The 25,474-nt window shown below is 32.7% G+C and overlaps 4 protein-coding genes across 4 annotated transcripts; 3 read left to right on the top strand and 1 right to left on the bottom strand.

Moving 5' to 3' along the window:
• The first annotated feature begins 193 nt into the window (after positions 1-193).
• On the top strand, positions 194-1,432 carry LOC125811944 (protein GRAVITROPIC IN THE LIGHT 1-like). The gene has a single exon (XM_049491487.1). The coding sequence runs from the start codon at positions 194-196 to the stop codon at positions 1,430-1,432; it is 1,239 nt and encodes a 412-aa protein (XP_049347444.1).
• Positions 1,433-5,592: 4,160 nt separating this feature from the next.
• LOC125811519 (putative pentatricopeptide repeat-containing protein At1g53330) lies at positions 5,593-7,389 on the bottom strand. The gene has a single exon (XM_049491025.1). The coding sequence runs from the start codon at positions 7,373-7,375 to the stop codon at positions 5,963-5,965; it is 1,413 nt and encodes a 470-aa protein (XP_049346982.1). The 5' UTR covers positions 7,376-7,389; the 3' UTR covers positions 5,593-5,962.
• Positions 7,390-7,988: 599 nt separating this feature from the next.
• On the top strand, positions 7,989-18,684 carry LOC125811517 (anaphase-promoting complex subunit 6). The gene is made up of 16 exons (XM_049491023.1): positions 7,989-8,357; positions 10,192-10,326; positions 10,432-10,505; positions 11,539-11,578; positions 11,875-11,920; positions 12,826-12,905; positions 13,169-13,350; positions 13,514-13,639; positions 15,048-15,122; positions 15,794-15,919; positions 16,674-16,743; positions 16,928-17,010; positions 17,289-17,402; positions 18,076-18,175; positions 18,289-18,324; positions 18,422-18,684. The coding sequence occupies exons 1-16, from the start codon at positions 8,112-8,114 to the stop codon at positions 18,542-18,544; spliced, it is 1,656 nt and encodes a 551-aa protein (XP_049346980.1). The 5' UTR covers positions 7,989-8,111; the 3' UTR covers positions 18,545-18,684.
• Positions 18,685-22,032: 3,348 nt separating this feature from the next.
• On the top strand, positions 22,033-25,049 carry LOC125811530 (pathogen-related protein). The gene is made up of 4 exons (XM_049491037.1): positions 22,033-22,232; positions 22,478-22,610; positions 23,979-24,277; positions 24,762-25,049. Exons 1-4 carry the CDS (start codon positions 22,074-22,076, stop codon positions 24,873-24,875), a joined length of 705 nt encoding a protein of 234 aa, XP_049346994.1. The 5' UTR covers positions 22,033-22,073; the 3' UTR covers positions 24,876-25,049.
• Positions 25,050-25,474: the final 425 nt, after the last annotated feature.

Raw genomic sequence — 25,474 nt, 5'->3', positions numbered from 1 at the left:
AAATCCGTTGAATTCAGACCATAAAGCATAGTTTTTTCTTCCTGTTAGCTCTACAACCACATTTCCGACCTCTTGTTTGGAATCAGTTTTCTTTTATAAAGTTCTCTGTAAAATATTCGTTTCTTTTACAGCCTTTTTAGGCACTACTACAACCGGAAATTAAAAAGGATCATATTTGCCCCAGCACTCATAGATGGATCGACATGCTGTGACACCGAGTAAGAGCAAATTGGCTCGCGCTTTTGCTAATGTTTTGCATATTCAAAGAAGAAATCGAAGGCCAAAATCTCTCAAAAATGAAGATCAAAAAGTAAAGAATTACATACAAAATGAAGAAGCTTTACTAGCCCAGCTATTCGCGAACATTTCAGCTATTAAAGCTGCATATGCCTTGTTGCAATACGCTCAATCGCCATATGATCCTGATTTTATTCTATCTGCTGATGAAATGATCGTGTCCGAGCTGAAATCTTTGTCTGAATTAAAACAATGCTACTTGAAGGATCAATTTGATGATCGTTCCCCAGAGATCACTCGAGTTATAGCAGAAATTAAGGAGCAAAAGAACATTTTAACAACATATGAAATCATGGGAAATAAGTTGGATTCTCAGCTTAAACTCAAAGACTCTGAAATTATATTTCTCAGAGAGAAATTGGATGAAGCTAATAAAGAGAACAAATTGCTTGAAAAGAAGTTGAGTTTAATTGACGACTTTCATTTGTCTAAATTAAGTATCAACAATTTTACTCTCTTCTTTCGAAAAACAATTAAATCGATTTGGAGTTTTGTTTCATTGTTCTGTAAAGAGATGGAATATGCAGAATGGGATTTAGATGCTGCAGCTTCATCTATTCAACCTGATGCAATTTTCTCAAAACCAAATGACAAATATTACGCGTTTGAATCATTTGTTTGTCAGGAGATGTTTGATGATTTCAATGATCCGTCCATGACAAAACAACCAGATATATTTTTCAATAGATTCATGGAATTGAGATCTGTTATACCAGCAGATTACTTAGCCAGGAAGCCAAAATCAACATTTGCGAGATTTTGTGGTGCAAAGTACTTGAAACTCATCAATCCCAAATTGGAAAAATCCCTTTTTGGGAATTTGGATCATAGGAATTTACTGATGAATTCTAATGAGTACCCAAAGACACATTTCTTTTACACATTCTGTGAAATGGCTAAGCATATTTGGTTACTTCATTGTCTTGCCTTTTCTTTAAGCCCTGAAGCTTCCGTATTTCAAGTGAGGAAAGGGTGTAGATATTCAGACGTTTACATGGAAAGTGTGAACGGAGAAGAAACATTCTTAATGTCCAACGGATCATCAGAAACTGAACTTCGTGTGGGATTCACAGTGATTCCAGGGTTCAGGGTTGGTAAAAGTGTTGTTCAGTGTCAAGTATATCTCTGTCGGTGAATTTTATTTTAGATATACAAAACATATACACTGATATCTATATAATATGTACATTTAAATGGACAATAATATTTATCCATATTTTTTTTGAAAAGTCTAGAGCCCGTGAACTTGGAATAATTACTATATTTATTTGTGTATACATCTCAAAGATTTTTTGCATATTTGTATATACATATTTTAAATCTAAAATCTTAATTGTTCTGAATGTATACCTCGTAAACTTCAGAAAAAATCTTGTATATGTATACCTTGAAAATGATTATATAATTAACTTGACACCCTCAACACTTGTAGCCTTTAGAGGGTACTCATTTAGCAGCTAGTTCAATTTCTCTGTATTAAAATCTTGAATCCGCCTCTGTGATTGGTCAATTGCCAATACCAGGGCTAGGAACTGACTCCATATTGTGATCAACATTAAAATGCTTGACGTTAACAAGCTGCGCGTGGCCTTTATTACTAGGAGAAGAAGGCGGAACATCGCCTTTTTGAAGGGAATTCATTAGTATACTAGCATCAATATGAGAAGGAACAATCTTCTTCTCCTCCATATTCTTCAACAACTTTGTTCTTGCTTCAAAGCTAGGAGCATAAGAAATTACTAGTAGAAGAAGGGAAATAATTATTATGTTGCAATGAGACATTAGTTGGGAGGAAAGTTTGAAACACAACTAGTGGAATATTGAAGGTTAATGGAAGTAAATGGAGAGGAACTTTCTCTATTAATTGTTGATGAATATAAATTAAATCGTTTTACTTATGTTTTTACTTGTAATTAGTATCTATATATGGAAATGCCTCGTGTAATTAGTTGGGTAGGTATAAATGAACTAAGCAGCTGGCTTTTGTTGTTTTTGGCACTACATTCACTTAACTTGGCTCATTATTAGGGCGGAGCTAGAAGGTCAAGTACGGATACTGCCAAATCCAGTAACGTTTTTTATTCAAATAGTATATTTGTATTAAGAAGTTTATTAAATATGTATATATATATATATTAAGTTTAGAACCCAATTAATAACATTTGAAATCGTCATTATTAAATTTAGAATCTATAAAATTAAAATTGTAACTTCGCCTTTGATAATCGATAGTAGAGAGAGGGTCCAGGAAATATACATCTAGTGTGCACGCAATGTCCAGGAACAGTTTGGGACTTTTTGGTGGATGTAGCTTTATTAAATTTCCATCCACTAATACACAATAACAACATACCTAACGTAATCCTATAAAGTCGAGTATAAGGAAGACATAGTGTATCTAGACCTTATATCTAACTAAGATGTATGAATGTTATTTCCGATATATAGATCATCAGTTCAAGAAAAATCAGTCTAGAAAAAAGAAGTAACATAAGTAGAAGAAATAAAAAATAGTAACAAAAACAGGAAATAGTAGCAGAACAATAACTACAACAGGAAGAGTTTTAGATCGAATCTCTTTAAAATAATACGATAATCAAAATATTATAAGAAACCGGACATAATAACAAAAATTAAAGGACAATAAACTACAAAAAGTATATGACAAGTCAATTATATGATGAGAGTGCTAGTTGACATTCTTTTAAACAAATCTCAATACTGTTGATTCTGCCTTAATCAATTAAATACACACCTTAATTTCTAACATCTGGATCAGTTAGGTACTAAATTAACTGAACACTCAACTCAGATAATATGACTTTTTATTTTCTTAAAATACCATCGGATGAACACTCTTGGCAATTCTCTAGATCCTTATATGGATACTCATATTTATTTTTCTGGATTAAAAATACACCAAAACTCATATTTACCCCATTAAAATTTAAGTAATTCAACTCATAAATATATAATAGTTGAGCTGATTTATAAATATGAACTGAAATTGTCGAGGGAGAGTGTCCGTTGTGGGTTCAGTTGCACCTTGTAGCTTTGATTTCCAAATTATATACTTTAAATCTTGATTTCGCCTTTGATAATACTCCTAATGTTCGAGTAAAGTGAATACGATAATTGAATGATCAGAGTTAGTTTAAATTCAATGCTATCAATGGAAAACAAATGTGTATACAATTAAGTCGATCGAGTTCAAATTTGAAAGACCTTTCTTTATTTTCAGACCAATAACAAAAAAGAGTGAATTCAAAAAAAAAAGAAACTACCTTTGTAAAATTACATGTAAACTTGTATTATAAACATTAATTAATTGGGGCAACTTGATAAAAATAATAATTTTACACACCGCCTATAATAAACTAAACTATACTGATCGTGTAACAAATTAAAGTTTTACAGTGTCATTGTATATAACTTAAATATTTTAATGAAACCCCCAAAATGTGGCAAGTTAGACTAAAACCCTTATGTCATCTTTCTATACATTGATAAACTTTTAGTTATACATACAAATTACATTATTTCAATGAACCTTTATCTAGGAATAAGGATATGATTTCAAAATTGTGGGATATATATATATATATATATATATGGGGTACATAATGCTAATTGCCAATCCCAGGGCTTGGAACTGATTGATCAACATTGACACCACCAAACTCATGTTGTTGCCCTGCATGAACAACCTTGGCATGACCTTTTTTACTTGGGGAAGAAGACGGGATGACGGTGCCTTTATTCAACAACCTTCTTGCTTCGAAACTAGATGGATAACAGACCAACATGATAATTAAAGTAACGAAAATTATCATATCGCGACAAGCCATTTAGCAATACAATGAGAGAAATTGGGAGGAAAATGGACACTTTGTTGAATGAATGAAAGTAGAGGAATTTATAGGAAGAGAAGAATAGTACAAGTGTCAAAGTTAGTTGACATGATAAAAGGATTTTCTTATTGTTTTTCATATGCCTAAGTTAGAAATAATGCCTCGTGGAACTTGGGTAGGTATGGATGAACTAAGCTGCCGGCTTTTCTTCTTGTTTTTTATAACGTCGGCAAGTTCAAATCAGGTCCGAAACGGGTTCCGTGTGTTATAGTCTATAGATTTTGAGTGATATCTAGGTTGTGGACGAAGGAAGGTTTTTCGCAATGTGATTATTGCATATATCCCCACTACAAAGAAACATGTAACGATTCAATTAATAGTACTACAGTAGAAAATTACAAATGTCATATATTATCTAGAGTGACTTGTTGTGTGCACGCAAACATCGTGCTTCATTTTGGCTTTTTAGTGATAATCAACTTTATCTTTTCCACTATTAGAGGCTAAAATAATTTGAGTTCATGCTGCTTTGACAGAGATTGACTCTGACTGATTACCAACAAAGTAAATTCATCAAGAGGAAGTAGAAATTTACCTAATTTACATTTGAACTTACACATCAATAGTTAAAATACTGTTTTGATATGCACTTGAGCCGAGGGTCTTTTGAAAATAGTCTTTCTACCTCCACGAGGTGATAATAAGGTCTATGTATATTCTATCCTCCCTAGATCCAACTTAGTCAAATTTCACTGAATATGTTGTTGTTGAGGTGTTTGGTCAAACTTTTAGAGAAAAACTAAGTTGTTTTGAACAGTACAATTTGGAAGAGAAGACAAATGAAAAGGGACAGAAGTAGGCAAAGGTCGAGTTATAATAACCAAACAAAGTCAATAACGTAATAATAGTCTAATACTTACATGCACAGTGTAAATTCGGCATTAATAAGCACCTCCCCCTAATAAGTCAAGATAATATTCACAAATAGCCATTTTTTAGTTCCTACATCAACAACATACTCATTGTGATCATACAGGTGGGATATGGGTAGAGTGTACTCATACTTTATTCCTATATTGCATGAGGTAGAAGGTTGTTTCCGACAAACCCTCGGCTAAAGAAAAGCGTTTTAAAAACTAAAGAGTGTAATCAATTGAAATCACCCTGTTCCCATCTCATTGCATCTTTGCTTCACAAGAATCAGAGTTTTAGCTTTCACAACATTTGGCATTACTGATTTATACTTTGAGTAATTCGCCTACAAATTGAATTAAAACCTAAAAGAGTTACAAGAACCTTAATCTAGAACATCTGGACCAAGTTTTATTGTCCTTCCTGTGCAACAACAGCACAAAGGGGACAAAATTATGTATACCACAGTTGGTAACAGATCACAAATAATGAACTTTAGATTGCATAGGGCAACATGGTTAAGACGGATAGAGACCAGAAAAGCTTATTTAACAGAGACCATTACAGCCTTCTCTATCGAGATATGGGCTAAAAATATAGAAACAAGTTCCGCAGCCGGTGAGAGTACATTCTAAAAATACCTTACAGACATGATACAAATTTATGGAGAGAAGGAAGGCAGACAACATGTTTATGAGTGAAAAAAGTAAGCTTAAGCATTGTTATAAGTCAAAGATGTTTGGACCCTGAGTACCTTAGGGGTGTCACTCATAGATCAGCAAATCCGCACATTTGAAGTCCTGTCGAGGATTTTGTCTGCAAGAAATCCGTGATTTGAACCAGACTGACCAATGAACTTGGGAGTTAAGTATGTGAGCACATCTAGAAGGTGTGTTTAACCATTACAAGGAGAATTTGTTTACTCCATCCTTCGTTAGCATTCCTACAAGAGCAGATGCACTAGACAAGTTATCTTGTTGGCACATCATGGAAATGACCATTTCCCACACTTCTTTACTAATACAATTTACAGAGGCCATGTTATCCAGAGCTCTCAGTAATGATTCTCTATCTCCTTCTTGAATTAGCCCGTCGAATAACTTACACAAACTTGTATCACGGGGAATATATCCTTTGAAAACCATCTCATGTAAAATAACTGCAGCTTCCTTAAACTTCTTCGCTTTACAGAGCCCGTCAAGATATATCCTATAACTAACCACATCGGGTTTACACCTTCGTCTTGGCATATCATCCAAGAGTTCACTAGCTTCTCTTAATTTCCCGTCATCACAAAGGCCCCGAATTATCACATTGCAACTAATTACATCAGGTTTACACCCCTTCCCTTCCATCTCATCCAGAACGTTAAATGCAGAATCAAAGTCTTTCTCCTGACAATAACCATGCATTAATGCATTGAAAGTAACTGTATCACATTTGCATCCATTCTTTTCCATCTCTGTCAACAAACCATAAACTTCATCCCTTCGACCAATCCTAAAATACGCACTAATCAAAGTAGAATACACAGCTGAATCCAATTCCACTTTCTTTCTCAACATCTCCTCCTTCATCTTAACTGCTGCATTCAAATCATCAACCTTACAAAGTCCTTTAATCAACGCAACATACACGAAAGCATTAGGCTTCAACTTAAAATCTCTCTCCATAATCTTTTTCATCCTAAACGCCTCGTCTAACTCTCGATTCATGCAAAGCCCATTAATCAACGTCCCGAAAGTCACCACATTTGGCTGAATTCCTCTCTTACGCATTTCATCAAACACCTCCCGTGCACTATCCAAATCACCACACAAACAACTCGCATTCATCAGTATATTAAACGTACAAACATCTGGGGTTGCGTAATTTTCAAAGTTGTTTAACATTTCACGAATCTTGCTGTATTCTTTACAAGCTAAAAGTGCATTTAACAAGCTATTGACAGATTTTATACTTCTATAGCAGCGAAAAGAGGATATTTCATTATACATATGAAGAGCCTTTTCAGGTAAATGTGCTCTTCCATAGAATGAGATAACATTGCAGAAAACAACTTCGTTGAGAGAAACTCGAGTGTCGTGTCTTAATTTATCGATGATTTTTTCCATTTCTTGAAAGAGTTTGGCTCTGCCGAGCTTGCAGATGATGAGATCATAGCAGAGTGGAGAATAACGAAAGGGTTTAGTAGTTTTGTTGCTTCCATGGCTGGGATTAGGATTAAGGAAGAGCTGAAGGGCGATTTTAGCATCTTTTTGCTGGCGAAGCAGAGAGGAGAGACTGAAAGATGATACCTTTTTCACTTTCTCCATTTTCGTATTCCCAAACTGTTGGAAGCTCGGTTTGTGCTCAAATGAACCAATTCGCCTTGCATATATGCCACAAGATTGGGTAGCGAGTCGACTTTGTTAGTGAATACTTTATTCTATATGGTGTGAAACTTGTTTATATGAATTTAGATTTAGTTGAGCTTGTTACAAGCATTGGATAACCTTTTTGTAGGTTTACCTTTTATATTTCTAATCTTATTAGCGAAAATTATGATTCCGTCATTGAATTTGCATAAATACGATTTTTAAAAAGAATAGATGTAACAAAAAATAGATTAAGTACATTAATTTGCTTCAACTATACCTTATTGATTAGCCGATTAAACAATCACAAATATTAAATCTATACCGAATTAACGGATATTTCATTAGGTCGGTTAGCAAATCAATATATATAAATAGATACTAACATTAGTTTGCTTCATCTATACCTTAGTCCTTATTAATTAACGGATAAAATAACAACTAATAAAACGTTAAATTTATATCGAATATCTTATTAGTTAGATTAATGAATTAGACTATATTTATGGAACAAATAGGTTGATACAATTGCCTTCGAGTGTTAGCGTATGTTTTTCAAAAACCCGTCTAAAACCCGCCTCCATATTTTTCACAAACAATAACCTCCCGCTCTTCTTCTGCCCAAATCTGATTCCCAAAACTCTCAATTTTGAATTCAAACTTGAACAATCAAAGAGAAATTTGTGTACAAACAATGAGGGAAGAAGAAATTGAGAGGCTAAGAGGTGTGGTGAGGGATTGTGTGAGTAAACATTTGTATTCATCAGCCATCTTCTTTGCTGATAAAGTAGCTGCAATTACTTCTGACCCAGCTGATATATACATGCAAGCACAAGCTTTGTATCTTGGTCGACACTATCGCCGTGCTTTTCACCTTCTTAATGCTTCTCAAATCGTCCTTCGTGACCTCCGCTTCCGATACCTCGCCGCCAAGTGCCTTGTATGCCCTTTTTACTATACAAATAATTGAATACTTGATTGTTTATCTGTTCCAAGCTAATTCGGATCATGTCGAGGTCTAATTGCCTCCATTTTGTTCCAAGATTGTGTCTTTTTGCACTTTTATAAATAAGGTTATCTGGGATCTTCATGTTTATGTGTTAATTGAATAAAAGGCTACTTATGCATTGTAATTTTATGTTAAGTGGTGATTAACAAAAGTAGGTTTAGGCTCTAGTAGCAAAATGGGGCAAAAACTACCCAAAGAACTGTTTTTTGGTACTTGTTTATATGGTGTTATTGGGGATTCAACATGTTTAGTGGTGCTCCTTAGCCGTTAATTGAGTTATACAGGCTACTTGTTGTGCTTTAACATTAGAAGTGGTGATTCAGCAAAGTAGGTTCAGCCTCTAGTATGGTTGTGCTTTAGTTATCACTAGTAAATGGGACCCAAACACTACACAAAGAATTGTATTTTAAGCTGTTATCGAGCAGTGCGTTGGACTCTATTATATAAAACTTCATATGTTTCTAGATGCTTGAAACTTGATTCAGGTGTTAAATTTCAGGGGTTGACATCATTTGCCAGATGCTTGTTAATATATTTAAGATGATTCGATCATATATCAGTGAGGTTGCTCGAAAATGTGAAGGCTTGATAAAACTCTGTGTTTTTTTTTGCATAAGCTACTTTTTCCCATCCCAAGTAATGTTTGGACTTTCACCCCATATCTATACTATAACCTCAAACCTCTTTCTACTTTCTATGCACCAAATGTTGATTGAGGAGATGAAAGAAGCAGACCGTGGAATCAAACCAGTTTTTTTCCTTATATGGTGAAAGTTGAGAGTGAAAATCTACACTTGAAAGCATACACATGTTAGAGGTGATCCCCACCTCCCCTTTTCGCCTAATCCACTAGTTCACAGCTTCGCCACTCTATCTAGGATCGAGCTACCACGCTCTTGAAACCCTGTAAATTTGTTTTATTCAATGAGAATATAAAGAAAACTAGCAATTCTAATAATAAAGATAAACTGAACAAGTGGATCAGATTCTGGTTCTATTCTTCTTTGTTTGTCTTCCCTAACTTGAAGTGTTACAGTTGCAACACTGCAGAACACTAAAAAATTCACTCAACAACATAGTACGTGATAGTATTTCCAGCCTGACAAGCCCCACTAACCTTCTACTGTCATTGAATGCCTGCTTGACGCATTCATAAGCCATGAAACTACGTGCAAACAGGTTTAGTGCTTCACCTTGCTTGGGTGGTGCTTCAGTGCAAACACAAGGTGTTAAGGCGTGTGTCTCAGAGTCCAACTGTCTTAAAGAGAGGGCTAAACAATAAATATTTCACCTAATTGTAATTTTGAAAATGATTTATGTAATTGTTATTTGTGTTTATAGTTATTATTCTTGAACTACTACATATTTTGATTTTTTTGTTAATTAGAATCCCATGTTTTATTTGCGTGTAGTGCTTAAAGTCAGACATTTGCTCTTCTTTTCACTTTTTGCTATTGATAACATGGCTGCCTACATTGGGGAGGTGCTACCATTTGAATGTAGGTTGCCGTCTTTCCTCTTTCAGTTATCAACATGTCACACCCTTAAGTATGATTATGGTTAGGTTACAATCTGTAGTATCTGTCCCATAAACTAGGGTTTTATTATGAATCAATCAATCAACGAAGCGTCAATCCCTAAATAATTGGGATTAACTATAAATGCTAGTTGGATCAAGACTAATTAGGGATTCTCCAAAACAAGAGGTCATTATAATCTTGCACTTATCCCTACACTAACATACAAGTAATTTTTGTATTTTTAGGAAGAGCTGAAGGAGTGGGATCAATGTCTTCTAATGCTGGGTGATGCTAAAGTGGATGAACATGGAAATATTACTGATACAAGAGAGTGCAACAGCATGTACTTAGACAAGGATGGTGAAGATCGTGAAATAAATGTAAGTTTCTCCATTCTCCCTGACCTAGTGGGGATTTCCGGTGGAATCTGTTTTGAGTCCCTACTTTTCCACAGAATCAAAATGCTCTATGTAAATCTTTGACAGATTTTATCAGCAATATGCTTTTTGAGGGGCAAGGCATATGAAGCGTTGGAGAATCGTGCACAGGCTCGACTATGGTTAGTGATAGTTTGGATATAAGACACTGATGTTCATTGATATAATTTTGGATTACAGATTTGGTCTTTACAACCTCTGTACCTCCACAAGGTAGGGGTAAGGTCTGCACACACTCTACCCTCCCCAGATCCAACTTGTGTGATTTCACTAGGTATGTTGTTGTTGTAGGTTTGGTCTGAATTTCTTGTGTGACAGGGGAGAGATTGCTCGGTGCTATAGTTTTTTGTTTGGCTGGTAATCATGTTTTCAGACTAGTTATGAGGGAGAAGAAATGATAGTAAGTATAGGAAGTGAGGCAAAATGACTTTCCACATTTAATTCGAACATAGTACGTCTTAGCAAATCAAATAAGCAAGGAATGAAGAAGTTTAACAGTGTTATTTGGGTTCCTTGAGATAAAAGTGGTAAATACTCTAAACCACTTTCTATCTCTTCTTTTTTCTTCTCAAAAAAGTGATAAAAGTGGGTTAGAGTATTTAAATTCCTTACATCTGATTTCTGTTAGTTTCTTAAACTCAAAAGAATAATAACATTCAGAAAGAGCTAATTATTTTAATTATTGGTGTCGAAGTAATTAACTTTTGACTATATTTATCATACGGATGAACCTTTTGTTTACAGACCCCATCCTTTCCCTCGTTTTGTCTCTTTCATTTGTTGTTTGTTAATACAATAAAGAAATTATTGGTTCCCCTTAATATAACTGTAGGAACAAATTATCCTCGTCTTTTTTCTTGTGTTCAGCATCTCTGATCATCAGCAATCTCATCTTCTTACCTCTCATTCCTTGCTTTTTTGTGCATAGAATTATATTAGAAAATGAATCTTGAGGATCCTATCTGATAAAGAGATGTATTCAGTCTCAAGTTAACTGTATTGCAAGAGATATCATTGAATCTGATGTTAAGGAATTACAGTTCCATCATGTGCTGGAGCTGTCTTTCCTTACTTCTCAATATTGGTCTAGCGGTTTAAATTCAGTTATATCATTGGAAGGAGCTGACTTGTTATAACTCCATGACACTTTCTTAGGTATAAAGCTGCTATCAAGGCAGATCCTTTGTGTTATGAGGTATGTAAGTTTTGCTATTCTAGCTTTCTTCTGTAATTGATGGAAGTTTTTATCTAGGGGTTGGTTAGTATGTCTCTTGGTTTCTTGTTTAGCTTTTTTCTCCTCCTTTGGTATGGCTAAGGAATTAATCTTTGCAATTACTGTATTAGTGGCCACATTTATATGGTAAAACTCTGGAAGATACTTGGTTATCTTATTCATGTTTTTCCTAATCGTAGAAGCATCATAGGTCCTTCATGCTTTCAATTCCGTGACATTCTTATGAAATTTATCTATGCTCATTTTATCATTTTCAGGCATTGGAATGTCTGATAGAGAATCACATGCTCACTTGTGATGAAGGTGAGAAACTTTGCTGGTCAAAGTGGATCTTCTTTCTTCTTGGAACTATGAAATTGTACAAGCTAGTTTATAGAATCAAAATGTCTTAAAACAATGCAAGTACTTTTGGAGACCGAGTTGATTGTACTCCAAAAATCCTTGGTGTGTGTGCTTATAAGTAATGTGCATTCTCTTTCTTTTAATATAACATTCTATTATTGTTCACTGTTCAGTGCTGTTAAAGGCCCGTAATATGCTCAAACTCTGAAGCTGTGCAGGGGCAGTTGGCTGCTTATGTTGCTTAGGCAGTATCTATGTAGGCACCAAGACTAAGGGATCCTCTTCATCGCCTATAAGCTCGATCTTGTAGGGAGTGGAACTAAATAATATATATAACTGGAGAATACTTGTAAACCCCCTTGACAAAGTGGTATATTAATTGATTAAGAAATGTTATATAAATTTGTGTGTCATTAGAATTATAAAGTTAGAAATTTAGTAGGGAAGTAGCCACTAAGCCTAAATTAGAAAACCAAACCCCTTCTTAGCATTAGAATCAGAAATTTTAAATAGTTTTTGGAACAATCGATATGTTAAATATGCACTTAACTGTAGCTTCCCAAATTCCTTGATCCTATAAGTATTACTCATGTTATATTTATATTTTCAGATCACATTTATATTTTTCATTTGTTTCCTTTTGCACCTTTATTTACCAAGGCCTGCTCTTTAATTGTGTTTTGCACTCAAAATCTTCATGAATTTTGGCATTTTTCCTGCTTTTACCTTTTATAATGCTATTTATTGTTGATACTATTATTGAAAACTGCTAAATTTTTTAGATGATAGTATTATTGTGTTAATGTTATCTTTGTTAAAGGAATTGTTATGAGAAATTGACCAATCCAGTTGCTAGTGAATTTCAGAGAAAACCCTGCTCTCATGTTTGCAATTTGGTCCTGAAGATGGGTGGCTCTCTTCATTCTATTCTTGTTTGATAAAGAAGGTAATCACTTCTTATAAGACTACATTGTATTCCATATGGTCTTCTTTATCTATCATAAACACTTAACTTTTAAGTTTCACTCAGTTGAAAAATAGAATATTGAATTTGGTACTTTATGTTGATAAATAGACAGAAGCTGTACTTGAATTTTCACAGAAATGTTGAAATGTTTTATCATTTGCATAGAATAGGTTTAATTTTATGTTTTGCATATCCATTTACTCCTCAATGGAATAATTTTTTCCTTTTCCCGTGCTTCTCAGTATGATAAAGAAAATGTGGTGGAAGCTAAATTTAGAGAGCTGGAACAGAGTGGACCTAATACAAAGCTGTCGGACAAATCTGTTTTGTGTACGCTTAAATCCAACACTGATCTTTTGGCCTGCAAAGCTGAGTACTATCATCAGTGCGGTGAATATCAGAAATGCTTTGAACTAACATCTGAGTAAGTTGGTAACCCACCAGAAAAGAGATTATGTCTTTTTATGCTTTTGCTTGATCTTATTGTATACTGAGCACCTGAATTTCGGTACCTACTTTACATCACTACTTGAAATTTGGCAACTGTTTCCTTTTCCTCTTATACTTTGGTACATGATAAAATACAGATTGCTTGAAAAGGATCCGTTCCACCTCAAGTGTACCCTGGTGCACTTGGCAGCAGCAATGGAGTTGGGACATTCCAATGAGCTGTATCTTATGGCTTGCAATTTAGTGAAGGATTATCCTCAAAAGTGAGTGGGCAGGGCTTGAGTTTTGAAAAACATATTGCTGCATATTCGTTCACAAGGCATAACTATTGCATGAAGATTTTCATTTCTGAATAAACCTAAAGTATGAAAAATTCTTATTAATCAAGAAAAATGTGATTCTACTCATAGCCTTTTGCTGGGAGTTGAGTTCTTTTCAAGGTCAATAGAGTTAAGAGTGATTATTCATGCAAAGATCTCTTTTCTTGTTGACATTTAACCTATATGTTACCCTGATCATTCATTTCGATAGACATGGCAACAAACAAGACTACAAGAGAGGGTGGGGGATCGAGTTGGGATTTCAAACAAATTTTGCTATTCTGATGTGTCAATCAAGTGATAATTTCTAAGTTCACAACCAATCTGATATCACTTGTTCTTTTCATGTAACATATTAAACAATATTATTCAAAAGAATGGTAAAAGAAAAAGATAACATAGTTTAGGAATAGAAAAAGGAAAACCAAATAATGACAGCATGATATACCCTGGTTCAAAAACTTGCCTATTCTAGTACTCACACCCAACTTTAGTATCTATTCCAGTAGATGTGGAAACAGCAAACCCAGCCTTTTCATTGGGAGCACTCTTTCTTTATTACGACTTTGCCTAGAGAAATACACCAGTTAAGTGCTAATACTTCACCCAAATGATTTACATTTTGAAAAGTATCTTCAGCTTAAGCATGGATGAGAATGGGTTTACTTCCCATTAAAGAGTGGATTTCACAATAATTTGGTGCTAACTTTGTCAGAAATAGTTGCATAAGGACTAATGCAAATCTTTAAAATGATAGTAACTGCATATATTGTTTCATTTTACAGCAAAAGGTATACCAAACTGAGATCATCTATATTCCAGTATGCCATTATTAACAAGTCGATTTGTGGAATCAAGAAAAAATCTAGACAAAATAATTTGAAAGATTAGCAAACTATTCAAAATTAAGCATGCCGTGAACTGAAAAATGGACTCAAGTTTTGACTTTCATGTCAACCATTTTTCGGTCTTTTTTTAGAAGGTGGTTTTCGAGCCAGCTTGCATATAGGTCTATATTCCACGGGATACTGCTCTCTTCCACAGGCAAAAGTACCGGTGTCAGTTGAGTAGATAACTAGCAGAGAGGAATCTCCATAGGTAGGTGTCAGTTTAGTAGATAACAATTCAAAGTCTTAAATGTATGAGATGTGGCATTGAATGTATGTTTTGCATCATTTCAAAAGAATAGGCTCTTGCCTATTGGTGGATAAATTAGCATAAGGTGGACTTGGAAAGATGGCGCGTCAATTTGTTTGGATTGATGATAAGTTTTATTCCTTTTCTATGTCCATTATTTGTGGTGAAAACTACTATTATATGATTGCCTCACTAGACCATGTTGTTTATTCAGGGCTCTGTCATGGTTTGCGGTTGGTTGCTACTACTATTGTATCAAGAAATATGACCAAGCACGCCGTTATTTTAGGTAAAAATATTTGTCATCATGTCGTGAAGAAGAGAGTTTGTAATTCTACCCATCTTTCTCTCTCGTGGAACTTCTTTGTACGACAATATTTCTGGCTAAACATTCTCTTCAAGGCTTGGAATATGGAATATGTTTTTCTGCCCTCTTTGTCTTATGCAACACTACTGGTACATGTGACTATAGTTCTAGTCTTTTGTATCCTGTACCATCTTGGTAGTTTTCCTTTTTCTTTAGTAGCATATTACCTCATCAAAAACAAAAGTCTACGTAAGAATCTGAGTGGTGGGTAGTGATATTAAAAAGTAAATTTCTACCGAAAGTTTGACTGGATCATATGAAATTCTTCTAAGATTTTTGTGATCTCTGATTTCCCATGTCAAATAAAATGTATCCTTTGGGTGGTGATTTTCTACTTTACTGCTCCATCACTGAAGTGAAGACTGGTCCTTCCATTGAAGATATTAAATGATATGTTTTCCTGAATGAATTACTCTTATCAATTTAATTTTCCTGATAAAATGGATAATCTTAGCAATCGTGTAAGTGCTTAAGCTTTGAGAGCTATCTCATATTTCTGGTTCTTTGGATATTCTAAGGTAGCTTACAAATAATTCATCCACATTCAGTGGTTGAGGGTCTTATTTTGTATTCTGATTTTTTATATTTGTCAGTAAGGCAACAAGCTTAGATGGAACATTTGCTTCAGCTTGGATTGGATATGGGAATGCTTATGCAGCTCAAGAAGAAGGAGACCAGGCAATGTCAGCTTACCGCACTGCTGCTAGATTGTTTCCTGGGTATATCCTATTTTTGCTTGATAATTTTGTCTTCTCCTAGCTGTGACAGACCTAGTATTTTCAAATTTTCTGATAGACTTGAACTTTTATTTGTGCTAGTTCTTTCATCTATACTAAGTTGAACGAAAAAGGGCCAAAAAATTCCTCTAACCTATTGAATTTGGCTAAAACATGCCCTCCTCACCCCCTACTGGACCAACAATGCCCTCAACGTTATTTTTGGCCGAAAAATGTCCCTAAAACTAATGGTTGACTAGTCGTCTAGATGAGGTTTATTACAAGCCACATGGCAGTGTAGGATGTCAGACAAACTGTCACAATAGATCATGCATACATATCTCAACAATATCATGTCGCTGTACCCCTCGCAATCATGGCTCACTCCAGATCTGGTCACCAGATTTCAGCCACTGGCAAGCTGCAAATTTGTCTGATACCACCCCGAGCTTTGTGGGTCTCAACCTGAACTATGTCAACAGGTCCCAAAACATAATACCAACCAATTACAAAGTCTCAAAGTATGAATTGGGACACAAATAATCAAAAAGAAGGATTGAGTTCTTAGATGAATTGAACTCAACTCAACTCAGAAAAAAGAAGGAACAAACACAAAACAAAGGCGGATTTTTTGTAATGGAGATAATTTTTGTACTTCGGCCCACTAGAGTAACTTCCTATCTTGCAGTCCCTCTTATAACTTATAAGGGTGTACATTTTCCTTGACAGGTTGACTCCTTAATTTTCTTTTTTCCAGGTACCATTTGCCTACTTTGTACATTGGAATGGAATATATGCGTACTCACAGCTTTAAACTGGCTGAGCAGGTGATTATACATTGTCTGTGGTTTCCTATGTTCAACTCTTGGTTATGCTTAGGTTGTGAGAAAAAATATTCTCTTCTCTGAGTCCGCAAAAGTATGCGTGCTCGTGCTGGTTGTTCACCCTGAAGTCTATTGACAATTGTCTGGAGTTCCCCCGAATAATAGCGCTGATAATGTTTCCCTTCAGTTTTTTATGCAGGCAAAGTCAATATGTCCCTCAGATCCACTTGTATATAATGAACTTGGAGTTGTTGCTTACCATATGAAGGAGTAAGGGTCTTTACTCTTGTGAATTTGCGACATTTATGATTTAGTTGCGTAACATTTCTCTCATTTATCCTCTAGAAGTGATAAAACATGTATTTTCTGTGTTAATCTCAAACAGTTTACATTTTGAAAGATATGGATATATTGTTCTGAAGTCTAGTTCAACCTACTATACTTGAGTATCTTGCCCCTTAGTACGAAAATTCTGTTGATCTTTCTCTTGTTATATTCTTATCTGTTGCACCAAAACTTTATTTATTTTTCTCTTCGAACTCTTTTAGGTATAAGAAAGCAGTGCGGTGGTTTGAGAAAACATTGTCTCACATTCCATCTTCCTTAAGTGAGATGTGGGAATCAACAGTAATCAATCTTGCTCATGCCCTCAGAAAATTAAAGTAAGTGACTTGTGCTAATATTAGTTTTGTAACGTACAAGTTGTAGTTTGGTGGCCATTTGCTTTCCTTCTCATTAGATCCAAAAAATAACATCGATAACGAGGTTACATGTCCTCAGGTTTTGCTATCATAGTATTCTTCGATGAGGTTCGTATTTCAAGAAGTTCTTTAAATATTAAGAAGATTTATCACATATTTGTTTCGGTTAATATGCTAATGAGTTTACCAGCCGGAGAAAGCTGAACAGCTTTACCAGCTGTGTGATTAGTACTTTATTTTCTTTGAAAAAAAACATGCAATGGAGTTAATATACGGAAGATGCTTTGAATGGCTTGAGAGAACTTTTTAGTCCTTAGGTTATTGATTTTATGGCCAATGGTCATTCTTTAGGGAATTAAAATTAGGGACATCAAATTTGCCCAGAGGCAGATGGGGCCTTTATTTAATTGGTTCAGCTAAACCCAATATTTTGATACCGAACATTGATAGATATATGCAATAAATAAGATTTTAATGCATATTACCCTTTGAACCCATAATTTCAAAAGTAGAATGAGTCAAGTGTTAGGCACTTTAAAGGCTAAACCCAACAATTTAAATCTCGGATTCACCTTTGAAGGTAAGTTTGTAAACATTTTAGCTGTAGATAATATTAAGCAAAACTTTCTTTCAGGAGGTACAATGAAGCAATCGCATATTATGAGAGAGCCCTTGCATTGTCTACAAGAAGTCTAAGTACTTACGCTGGTCTTGCATACACTTATCATCTCCAGGTAATAAATCTCAGAAAAAAAAAGAAATTTCTCTGATTGTATATGATGTCCTTGTTCAAGGATGCATGAATTAACAAACTTGGCTTTGATATGTTGTTGTTGCAATTGTGCAGAATAATTACACAGCAGCTATTACATACTATCACAAGGTGAGTTTCCAACTCAAAATGTGTAAATACGCTATTTGGTCTGATAGTGTTTTGCACAAATCAATATTGAGATTGTTGTTCCATTTCCGGGAAACAGGCGTTGTGGTTCAAACCGGATGATCAATTCTGCACAGAAATGTTAACTTTAGCTCTTGTTGATGAAAGCCGCCATGGAATTGACCCAATAGTTAAATCTCGTTCTGGTGGTCTATTTATGTAATGTAGAGAATTCTCTGGTAATGTTATTTATATGTGATGATTTCTCCAAAAGTTTAGGAAAACAGTGTACAAGATTTACTTTTATCTTGTTGTATCATAGACTAGTAGGAGCAGGTGTTGATAAATTTGTATCTACATATAAAGTTTATAACTAGATTCTCCTTTTCTATTTATTATAAGGTGTATGCACCAGGAGTTGTCTCAAACCATACAATGTCTTCTTTAGCAGGCATAGTTAAGGTCTTTCATTGTTATGCTTACATGACAAACTGTATGTTTAATTTGATAATTTATAATCATATAAATATCTATAATTTATTTTAGATCATATTAAACAACGTTCATCAAATAAATCGAGACAGGAAAAAGTAATTTTTTATGCTGAGTTGATAGAGATGTCAAAGCTTTTCTTCATTTACTCCCAACCTGTCATAATTCATATGAATGCATTTATCGTAGTAATCATGTAGGCCCTTTTTCATGTATGTTAGGTGAGTATCCTTTTACTTTTATGTAATTATTGGCAATTTTAAGATTTCTTAAATGTTGCAATAAAAGTTTGATGACAAGTGAGACGTGCAAACACCAAGCAACCAACTACTCCAATTTGACCCCATCATTAATTGTATTTACTTTTCATTTAACCCTACTCCACACATTAGACCAACCAAATGGTTCTCTTTTATACTCTCTGTTCATTTTTAATTGTCATGTTGTGTTTTTTGAAAGTTAATTTGATTAATTTTCAAAGTTAGCATTAATTCGATATTTTAAACAAAAAAAAATTTAGATATTCTAAAACTATACAAAAAGTATCATAATTTACAATTTTTTACATATTAATATGATAAAAAATATATCGTAAATTACTAATCAAAGTGTTTAACATTTGACTCTAAAAAAGGAAACCATGATAATTAAAAATAGACGGAGATAGTATTGATTTTCTAGTCAAAGATTATTATTTTATACCACAAAAATAATGATTTTTCAATCGTTGAAAAATATTTGTAAAAGTAATAAGATTTTATTTAATAATTTACAAGATATTAGTAATTAATTTTTTTTCATTTTGCTCATAATATTAAATGTTTTTGCAAGTATAAATATTGTAAAGTTCGTCAATTGCTTATTTGATATCTACTACTTATATATAGGGATAAGGGTCTGAAAAATACCTCAACTTTGATTGAATTTGTTGTTGCGATACTAAACTTTCATGAAGACCTATTACCTCCCTAGACTATTTAATAGTGTATTTTAAAGGTATATATGTGCCCACGTGGACACATTACTATTTATAATTTTGTATTGTTTTTTTATGTCCACGTGGGCAAATATATATGTTTAAAATACGATATTAAATAGTCTAGGGAGGTAATAGGTCCTCATGAAAGTTTAGTATCGCAACAACAAATTCGACCAAAGATGAGGTATTTTTCAGACTCTTATCCCTTATATATAAGTGTGGATAACCACACAAGTGAAGGTCAACATGCTTGTTTCACTGGTATGGTTCCACACTTACATATATATTTGTAAAAAAAAAAAAATCATTTTAATTTGTTTGACTTATTTTTAAATTTTTTATATATTTAAAAAATACGCAAAAAATACTATAAATCATGATAATTGACAACTTCAAATATTTTTTTTAAAATACTACTTATATATAAGTGTGGGTAACCACACAGGTGAAGGTCAACATGCCTGCTTCACCTGTGTGGTTCCACACTTACATATACATTTGAAAAAAAAATTCTCCGTTTTAATTTGTTTGTCTTATTTTAAATTTTTTTGTATATATTTAAAAAATACGTAAAAATGCTATAAATCATGATAATTGACAACTTAAATTTTGTTTAAAAAAACATTTGAAAAATTGATTGCTGATAAAAAATTCGATTGATTCATAAAATTAATCGATTTGTGTCACATAAAATGGGACAAAAGAGGTAACATGTATTATTGAATTTGTAAACTACATAAAAAGTATTGTTAATCTCAAATCTCAATTATTAACAACATAATGGCTCTTGAAATTCTATTTGTGATACATATATTGGGACAAGGAAAGTAATATATATTATTTAAAAATTACGTAAAAACTATAAATTATAATAATTAACAACTTAAAATATTTAAAAATTATATTAGAATTTAACTTACTCTCTAAATTTTATCTATCACATAAAATGAGAAAAAAAAAATAGCAGATATTGAGTCCGTGCTAGCATAGCACTAAGAAAAATAAGCTACCGCCTCTTCGTCAACAGGGCTGTTGTTTGAAATTAATAAGACAGGCACAACCCCTTCTTTGCTTTTAATGTACTATGTCAATTAAACTTGTGGGCCCTGCTTGTATGTAACTTGGATTACTATTATTGTGCAATTTGATTAAATTAAAAATTCTATCAGTGTCACAGAATTGAAATAGATGAAATAACATATCTTATTTTAAAAAAACTTAAAAAATATTATAAATCATAATAATTATCTACTAAAAATATATAAAAGACATCAAAACTTGTTAACTCTCGAAATTCTATTGATGCCACATAAATTGAGATAGAAGGAATAACATATATTATCTAAAAAATATATTAAAAGTTCTATAAATTAAAATAATTAATAACTTAAAATATTTACAAATCATAAAAAAAATGACTTTCAAAATTTTATTTATATCACATAAATTGAGACAAAATAAATATTCCATCTGTCCAACAATAGTTGTTTACTATTAACTTGACACAATCTTTAAGAAACAATAAATAATAAGGGTAATATTACTATGTTATCCTTTGATTTTATTAAATTTAATACTTTGAGAAATGTGTTAGATGATAAAATAGACACAAAAGGTAAATTATCTCTTAATTTTCTAAATTGGATAAATATTATTGAACAACTATTTTTAATATAGTAGACAACTATTATTGAATAGAGAAAGTAATATATATTGGGCATGTGCTGGCACTGACTTCATTATCTAGTCTAGTTAATAGATAAGACGTATGACTATAACGTATTAAAAAAATTTATGTTTGGAGATGTATTTTACTTAAAAGTTAAACAAAAATTTGAAGTCCTGTGAGGAAATGAAATTTCTTCTAAAAATGAAAATTTTTGAAGATCAATTTTTAAAAATCTGATCAAATTTCATAATCACGCATATATTTAAAGATAAATTATTAAACTCTGTTTGAAAATTTATGGTCAAAGCTTAAGATTATTTGTCTTATACTTCCTCCCCTGCCTCATCCGTCCATCTTACTTGTTTCAGATTTGATTTTGACACATTATAAAAGAATAAAACAAAAATAATAATTTTACTATTTCACGCCTATTAATTATAACTAAATATTTTTACTAAAAAACTTCATTAATACTTTCATGTACATTAATTAGTTAAGACAATTATCAATCTACAATTTCATCTATAAAAAGGCATAGCCACACAAAGTGGAATTCACAAAATCAATATTTTTTTAGAGAGAAAGTATTAAAAACTTAGAAGTAGTTGAAATATGGCTGATGAGAAGGAAACAATAAAAAATGTAAGAGATAAGTATAGGCTATTTCTGCATGAAGATCAAGCTGCTGCTGCAGGAACCATCCAGTGGAGACATGGTGATCCTCCAAGTTATGAAAGTGTTAATAAGCTCTTTGAACAAGGAAGGACCAAGGTTTGTATACGTCTTAATTTACGTGATACTTTTTAGATTTCGAAAGTCAAAATGAATATTTAGATGTCTTATTATTATTTTGAATTGTTAAGTATTGTGATTTAGACTATTTTACCTCTTGTGTCAAATAATCCTTACCTCAAACAATACTACATAATTAAAGTAGTACTAATATTTATCATCTTTCTTGTAAATAATAAATAAAATACAATTTGTTTTGTTTGGTTTTATGATTTTGAAATCAGGTTTGGCCAGAAGGATCTATTGAAGAAACAGTACAAAATGCTATAAAATCATGGGAAATGGAACTTTCACACAAGACTCGCATAAAAGACTTTAGGACAATTAATCCTGAAAAATTCAAGCTCTTTGTAAATGGTAAGGTTTACAAAATATTCAGCAAGAAAATAAAAAATGCAATTATTCAAAAAAATTTATAAAAAGTTATTCCAAATCTCAATTCATCAAGTATATAGAGTATATTTTTTCTTTTGTTGTACCCACTTATTTTCTCTTGATAAAAATTCAACAATCCAAAACTCGTATATATCTTAAAATCATTAAAATATTCATTTAAAGATCACTTCGAAAGTGATTGATAGTACTTGAAGACTATTACAATATGTATCTATTTTTCTTGACAATTAAGTACTTCTTTTGGTTAAGTTTATTAATCGTGGTTATTAAAAATAACTGATTTTAAATAGTTGATATTTCAAAAACTTAAGATATAAATAATTAATTAAAACAATAATTTTCATCTTTAGTTATGCTTAATTATTGTCTAGAGAGATTGATGTGAATGAAAAAAAAAGAATAGTAAAAAATAATCAAAAAATAAGAAAATGAATGAAAGGAATAAAGATAAGAGTTATGAGCAAAAAGAGGAAAAATAAATATAAAATAATTTAGCTATATTATCCTTTTAGTTAATATTTCTTTTAGCAAACATCCAAAAAATATGACAATTAAAATGAATTGAAAGAATTAGCAAGTAAAACTTACCCTTATAAGAAAATTCTCCGCTCAAACAAACTCTTATTGGTTATATCAATTAATATTTTTTTATACTAATTTATTTAAATTTATAACTGGGGATAATTTTAAATTATACAATTATATTGAATTGAATATTATAATTATTTCTTCATTAAAGAGTGTATGATAACAATTTTTTTTCTAAATGAAATGTCTTCACATCACCATATATATCTTTCTTTAATCATACCATTATAACCCCACCCCAGTCCTCCATTATCGTAGACTTCATTTTCATCATCCCCACACTCTTACCCACTATCATCATGTTCTATAGTTGCGAGGTAGATAATATAAATATAAGGGAAAACTGACAAATATACTGTCAATGGTAAATGGTATGCACATATCCTTCTTCATACTTTTGGGATATTGATGCCTCAGCCGTCCAAAAACTATAACATATATGTCCTTCACTCTAACAGAAGATTAAATAGGGACATGTGACGCAATCTTATCCATCGATTCGATATTTAATAAATGTTGAATCAGTGGATAAAATTATGACACATGTATGCCTCTTAGTATAAATGACATATATGCTCTAGTTTTTGAATGACATGAACACCAATGTCCCAAAAGTATGACAGATGGTATCTGCTCTATAGTATTTTGTTTACATATTAAACACAAATAAATTATTAATTTTTTTACAAAAATATTTTTCTTAGTTTATATCGATTTCACTTTATTTTGACGATGGGACAGGAAGAGATGGATTGTCAGCAGAAGAAACACTAAAAGTGGGAAGCTACAATGCGCTATTGAAGAGTTCAATGCCAGATGAATTCAAATATTACAACGCAGATGAAGAGACCTTTGAATCATCTCATAATGCTTTTAAATCAGCTTTTCCAAGAGGATTTGCTTGGGAAGTGATCAATGTATATACAGGGCCACCAGTTGTTACATACAAATTTAGGCATTGGGGTTTCTTTGAAGGTCCATTTAAAGGACATGCCCCTACTGGCCAGATGGTCCAATTCTATGGCCTTGGTATATTGAAGGTCTCTCTATCCCTCTTATATATTATTGTATTTGGAGAAAAAGATCGTAAATGGTATGCGGATACCTTTCGTCATACTTTTGAGACATTTGTATCTATGCTGTTCAAAAACTAGAGTGTATATATGTCTTTCACTCTAACGGAAGACTAAATAGGGACATGTGGCGCAATCTTATCCTTCGATCCGATATTTAATAACGGAAGATTAAATAGGGATCTGTGAATTTTTCATGTACTAGATGTCTGTGTCTATTGAGATGTGTATGCCATCAACAAACTTTTACTTTCAAACCGAAAAAATCAAACAAAACCAAACCAAATTGACGATTATTTTTTTTATTTGGTTTAAAAAATTTAAAAACGGACAAAATTGATCTTGAACATTTGACTCTCACTTTTCCATATATATATATATATATATATATATATATATATATATGTATAAAAGTTATGAATTTAACTAAGTTGTTTCTAAATGTTGACAGGTTGATGAATCACTAAGAGCAGAGGATGTAGAGGTATACTATGATCCAACAGAACTTTTTGGTGAACTACTCAAAGGACCAACAATTTCTGAATCTAATGTTGAGCACCACTAGGCATTGCTCATACAACTACAAATAATTATTATGTCAAACTTTGGTATTGTTCAAATTATCATGTTTTAATAATTTTATGAAGCTTTTCATGTTTTTCATTCATTAAACTTTCTCTGTTTGGATTGCACAACATTACAATATAATGTTAAATAGGCATAACAGTTTGTTTGAATTGACTTATTTTAAGTGGTTAAAGTTAAAATATTTTTTAATATTTGAGTAAATTAAAAGGTGTTTAAAAAGACGTACCATGATGGTAGATAGAAAAATGTGAATTCAGTTTTGAAGATCTTGTGCTTATGTTTAACTCTAGGCTCCGATTCTTTCTGGACAAACTCAGATCCAAATGGTCTGGACCGTCCAAGGTAGTACTTGGTGAGCCTTCCTCATTTAGGGACTCCATTAATTTCGGTTACTAGACTTTCCTTCATGTTGTCTTTGGCTTTGAGGTAGCTGGGTGTCATGTTCCGACAGATTGATGTTTTCAATTGAACTACTAGAGGCTTATTTCAGACAATAGAAATGTAGTTTCATGAATTTTCTAAACTCTATTATTCAGTTATGTATTTCATTTACCGCTTAGTTTCTTTATGTTATGC

This window comes from Solanum verrucosum, unplaced genomic scaffold (assembly GCF_900185275.1).
Source record: "Solanum verrucosum unplaced genomic scaffold, falcon-dt-bn FXZP01000238.1, whole genome shotgun sequence".
In the NCBI taxonomy this organism is placed as follows: domain Eukaryota; kingdom Viridiplantae; phylum Streptophyta; class Magnoliopsida; order Solanales; family Solanaceae; genus Solanum; species Solanum verrucosum.
This window is presented reverse-complemented; position numbering and strand designations above follow the sequence as displayed.

Coding starts and splice junctions, on each gene's coding strand:
- LOC125811944 (XM_049491487.1), top strand. CDS start 194: ATGGATCGACATGCTGTGACACCGAGTAAGAGCAAATTGGCTCGCGCT.
- LOC125811519 (XM_049491025.1), bottom strand. CDS start 7,375: ATGGAGAAAGTGAAAAAGGTATCATCTTTCAGTCTCTCCTCTCTGCTT.
- LOC125811517 (XM_049491023.1), top strand. CDS start 8,112: ATGAGGGAAGAAGAAATTGAGAGGCTAAGAGGTGTGGTGAGGGATTGT. Junction 11,921..12,825: donor CATGCTCACTTGTGATGAAG/GTGAGAAACTTT, acceptor AGTGAATTTCAG/AGAAAACCCTGCTCTCATGT. Junction 17,011..17,288: donor GTTGCTTACCATATGAAGGA/GTAAGGGTCTTT, acceptor GAACTCTTTTAG/GTATAAGAAAGCAGTGCGGT.
- LOC125811530 (XM_049491037.1), top strand. CDS start 22,074: ATGGCTGATGAGAAGGAAACAATAAAAAATGTAAGAGATAAGTATAGG. Junction 22,233..22,477: donor TTGAACAAGGAAGGACCAAG/GTTTGTATACGT, acceptor TTTTGAAATCAG/GTTTGGCCAGAAGGATCTAT. Junction 22,611..23,978: donor ATTCAAGCTCTTTGTAAATG/GTAAGGTTTACA, acceptor ACGATGGGACAG/GAAGAGATGGATTGTCAGCA.